Source organism: Apaloderma vittatum, unplaced genomic scaffold (genome assembly GCF_000703405.1).
Source record: "Apaloderma vittatum isolate BGI_N311 unplaced genomic scaffold, ASM70340v1 scaffold31257, whole genome shotgun sequence".
NCBI lineage: Eukaryota > Metazoa > Chordata > Aves > Trogoniformes > Trogonidae > Apaloderma > Apaloderma vittatum.
The window spans coordinates 1-4,651 of record NW_009727220.1 but is presented as its reverse complement, the minus strand read 5'-3'; the positions used below and the strand labels follow the sequence as shown (position 1 = coordinate 4,651).

At 40.2% G+C, this 4,651-nt stretch overlaps 1 protein-coding gene across 1 annotated transcript; it reads left to right on the top strand.

Moving 5' to 3' along the window:
• Nucleotides 1-16: 16 nt before the first annotated feature.
• On the top strand, nucleotides 17-3,345 carry GPN3 (GPN-loop GTPase 3; the record flags this gene model as incomplete). The annotated part of the gene is given in 7 exon segments (XM_009873610.1): nucleotides 17-122; nucleotides 125-229; nucleotides 589-713; nucleotides 1,393-1,508; nucleotides 1,806-1,902; nucleotides 2,439-2,567; nucleotides 3,283-3,345. Coding segments are annotated over 7 exon segments (741 nt in total), but the record flags the coding sequence as incomplete, so codon positions are not given.
• Between the last annotated feature and the right edge of the window lie 1,306 nt (nucleotides 3,346-4,651).

Genomic DNA, 4,651 nt, shown 5'->3' with positions numbered 1-4,651 from the left:
CGGGCACCGCCGGTAGGCAAAGGAGCTCGAACCGCCCGGCCTGCTTCGCCTGCCTGTCGTTCCAGACATCCGCGAGTTAATCGAAGTGGACGATGTCATGGAAGACGAATCCTTGAGGTTCGGTCTGGCGGGCTGGTGTTCTGCATGGAGTACTTCGCCAATAACTTCAGCTGGCTGGAGGAGAGCCTCGGGCACGTGGAGGATGACTACGTGCTGTTCGATTGCCCAGGTAAACAGAGGAGGTTTGGGACCCTCCTTCGTATGCAATATAAAACTTGTAGGGTTTGGGGTTTCTTTTTTGTTTCTTTTGTGGTAGTAGTCATTCACACTTATTTGTTTTTCATAATGAGCAGTTATCAGGGTCACTTCCATATGTGATTTTGGTCTCGGGCTAGTCTGGGTCACTGCTCTGTTTGTGGGAATGCCATGGCAATGGCACTTCTCTGTTCCAAGTTCATCCAAATATAGAGTTGTCTGAAAAGAAAGATGCTTTCCTTATCACCTTTTATTCATATTAAATGCAGTGCCCATATTTATATAAATAACAGCATCACATTTCTGCATACTAATGTCCTACGTGTGCCCTAGGTCAGATTGAACTCTATACGCATCTGCCTGTGATGAAACAGCTGGTGGAGCAGCTTCAGCAGTGGGAATTCCGCGTCTGTGGAGTTTTTCTTGTGGATTCTCAGTTTATGGTGGAATCTTTTAAGGTATCCATTCCAAATCTGTTGTAAAAGTTCGTATTGATAAAGAACGCGAAATCCAAGCAGTGTGGGGAGCTGGGTTTGTTTAGCCAAGAGGGAAGAACACTAAGCCGAGGGAGAGCTGAGTGCTGCCTTCAGCTGCCTCAGACATGGGTTGCAAGAAAGAAAGTTGCAGTTGAATGCAAAGAAAAAAACCCTGCATTGTGGGAGTGGTCAGACTGGAACAGGGGCGCAGAGAGATACTGTATGTACATTCTTGGAGATGCTTAAAACTTGAGTGAGCAAAACGCCGAGCAACCTAATCTGACTTTGAAAGCTGGCTCTGCTTCGCGTAGTGCTGCGGAACAGATAACCTCTACAAGTCCCTTCCCGCCTAAATTCTTCTGTGATTCTACAAGAACTTTCTCATATCTGGAGAGAGAGCAGGCCAATTTCCCCCGTATAGTAAAATTCCTCAGAAGGGCTTTGGTTTTTCTTCATGCCCCTTTATTGGCAGATCCACACGTGATGTTCTGGAAGTAAGATGGCAAACAGGAAGCTCAGCACCTCCCGTTTCCAACAGAGATAAGGACTCCCCACCTGGCCTTGTGGCCACGTTTCATATATTCATTAACTAGATTTGCTCTGTGGTTGAGTGTCCTGCGCATTTTTCTGTACCTAACGACATCATTTTCATACTCTTCAGTTTATCTCCGGGATCCTGGCAGCACTCAGTGCGATGATATCTCTAGAGATTCCACAGATTAACATCATGACCAAAATGGATTTGTTGAGCAAGAAAGCCAAGAAGGAAATAGAAAAGTAAGTTCCAAAAAAATTAGTGACTCTGTAGGGTAATACCTTGAGGTAAACTTCACTCAAAATTCAGTCTAATGTTTCTCATAGCTAAGACATATTCTTTTGGAATGGGAGAAGATGCATTTGCTTTATATCGAACGTAGTCTCTAAATGTGTGTCTGGCTAGCACATTTACAACTTAATAAGTTGAAAATACGCTAATAATATTAGTGTATTTACAATTTATTATTAGCATACTTAAAACTTACACTCTGCAGCCAAGGATTCTTTCAATGTTAATGATGACTTTGTTTCTCCCAGGTACTTAGATCCAGATATGTATTCCATGATTGAAGATTCTACAAATATATTGAAAAGCAAAATGTTTAAAAAACTGACTAAATCTATATGTGGGCTGGTAGGTATATTGCTTTTTGACTGGTACCCTTAAATTCAGTCCTGCGTTTATAAACCATACTGTGTGGCTGCTGACTGCATTGCTGTTCTAGATACTGTATGTGCTACAATAACTCTTCCCCCCCCACACTGAAACCGTGTGTTTATCTACCTGACTTAGCAAAGCCAGGATCCAAAAGATTTTCAGGCACTTGAGCATTTTACTTTTTGCCTATTTTAACTCAAGTTTTTGATTATTTTTTTTTTCAGATTGATATAAGATTCTTAATTTGGATTACAGCCAATACATTTTCTGTTAATCCTGTTCTCTTAGAAGTTTTGGAAAAAATCCTTATGTTTCTGGCTTTTTATACCATCTAGAACTTTGGACTGCGAGGCAGGCATTCTGCGTGGGGTCTTGCCATTGGGTTGCTGTGTGACTTTAAATGGTCACACAAAGAAGACATAAGTGTGGGTTAAGGAGGTGGCTTAGAGAGCTGTAATTAAGAACTAATTTATTGCATTTTCTTACTAACATCCTTCATATCCTTTCTCTAGATTGATGACTATGGCATGGTTCGATTTCTACCTTTTGATCGCTCTGATGAGGAAAGTATAAATATAGTTTTGCAGCACATAGACTTTACCATTCAGTATGGAGAAGACCTTGAATTTAAAGAACCCAAGGTAAAGTACTTCTGATGAGAAGAAAAATTAAAAAGTAGAAGTTGTAATACAAATACATTCTTTGCCTTGCTAATAAATTACTGGGTTTGTATGGTTCCAAATAAGCCAGGTTCAGTCATTTAGTGACAGTGCTTGTATTGTCTTCATTTACAATTACAAAACTGAAACTCTTCAATATTGTCTTGCATATATGGGCTCTTCCAATGGTTGTTTAAAAGTAATGCTTTGGTTTTCAAAAATAATGGAGTTTTAAACTTCAGAGCTCAGAAAGGACCGTTAAGATTACTGACATTTCTTCCTACTTGACTGTTCAAACTCCCCTCATAATTCCTGTGTTGAACCCATTTGTTGTATATGAGCTACAGGTTAGGAATCAATTCTATTATGTAAAATACATGGTAGAAAACTGCTGTGTTAAAATCTGCTCCAAGCCCTCTCTAGTTTTATTATTCAGCCCAAGTCCTAAGGAGTAAGTCCAGTGCGTTTATTTTGTTTCTTAATTCAGTTTTGTACCTGGGTTTAGTTTTTGACCTATACAATTTTGATAGCTCTAGAAACAAATTGCTTTTCAGAAAGTTCTGCTACCTGTTTTGTGGAACCATATTAGAGATTGCTCCTGTCATGGTTTCTGAATTAAAGCATCACAGAACAGACAATGTAAAACAGCCACTAGGGAAAAGTCAAGTTTTACATTTTTTTCTTTTATTTTTGGCAGGAATGCGAAGAAGATAAATCTGCACTTGTGGATGAATACTTTCAAGATCATGTGGATGAGTAATAAAATATACATTCAACAATAGGAGGAAAACAAAAAAAATCCACCTTGCTGGTGTTTAAAAAAAAAAGAAAAAAAATCCATTCCTACACAAACGCTTTCGGTTTTGTCTGTAAGATATAACTACTATTTATCGTGAAGAGTTATATGACCTTGTAACTATTTTAATAAACTGTTTTTATTCTTATGCGTGTGTGTTATTCAATACATAGGCTAGTGTTAGTACATACAGTTCCCCACATATAGATGTATCTTGTTTAGACATAGTAATGCTTGGCAAAAATCTAATGATCTGTAGAAGAGGCAAAGCCAAACACAAGTATATTGGAATAAATATTTATCTCCAGTAATGAGTGGTTAGTTTTATTATTAGATAAGAGAAAGAATTATTCGAAAGGATGAAAATTGGACTTTGTGCATTGAACCTGAATTAGGAGAAGAGATGACTGGCACCTTCAAAGGGACATTGATGAGTGGGTGGTCTTTCACCCTTCTTGAGAACATGAGCGGTTTACGTTCACTTTGGAAGAGCCCAGATTTCAAACCCTCTTAAGGTTGTTTTTGTAGAACTTGCACATGGCTTTAAGTGGTTTATATATTGATAACATTTTAAGCTCAGCTCTTATCAGCTTAAATTGAACTCAGTGATGGTCTCGTGCAATCGTGTTTGAAACTGTTCATTAACGAAGAATTCAGCAACATGTAAGTAAGCTTGAATAAATACTTGCACTATGGACATATGTTACCTCTATAGTACGTGTGGTACTTGAGAGGAGCAAAACTTAGCACCTTTATCTCTGCAGTATAAGAAAGACATTGAGGTGCTGGAGCAGGTGCAGAGAAGGGCAGCGAAGCTGGTGAAGGATCTGGAGAACAAGTTTTATGAGGAGAAGCTGAGGGAACGGCTTGTTTAATCTGGAGGAGGCTGAGGGAAGCCATTGCTCTCTGCGACTACCTGAGAGGCCTTGTGCCCATTTGCTCTCATCCTGTCACTTGTTACTTGGGAGAAGTGATAGGACGAGTGGAAATGGGCTCAAGTTGTGCCGAGGGAGGTTTAGATTACACATTAGGAAAAATTTCTTTGCTGGAAGGGTGGCAAAGCATTGGAACAGGCTGCCCAGGGAAGCGGTGGGGTCACCATCCCTGGAGGTGTTCAAACCAAACGTAGACACAGCCCTTTGGGGACACGGTTTAGTGGCCTCGGTGGTGTTGGGCTGACGGTTGGGCCTGACGATATTAGAGGCCTTTTCCAACCTTAACTATTCCACGAGTCTGTGCCTCTAAGCCCCATCCGAGCGAGCTCTGCGAG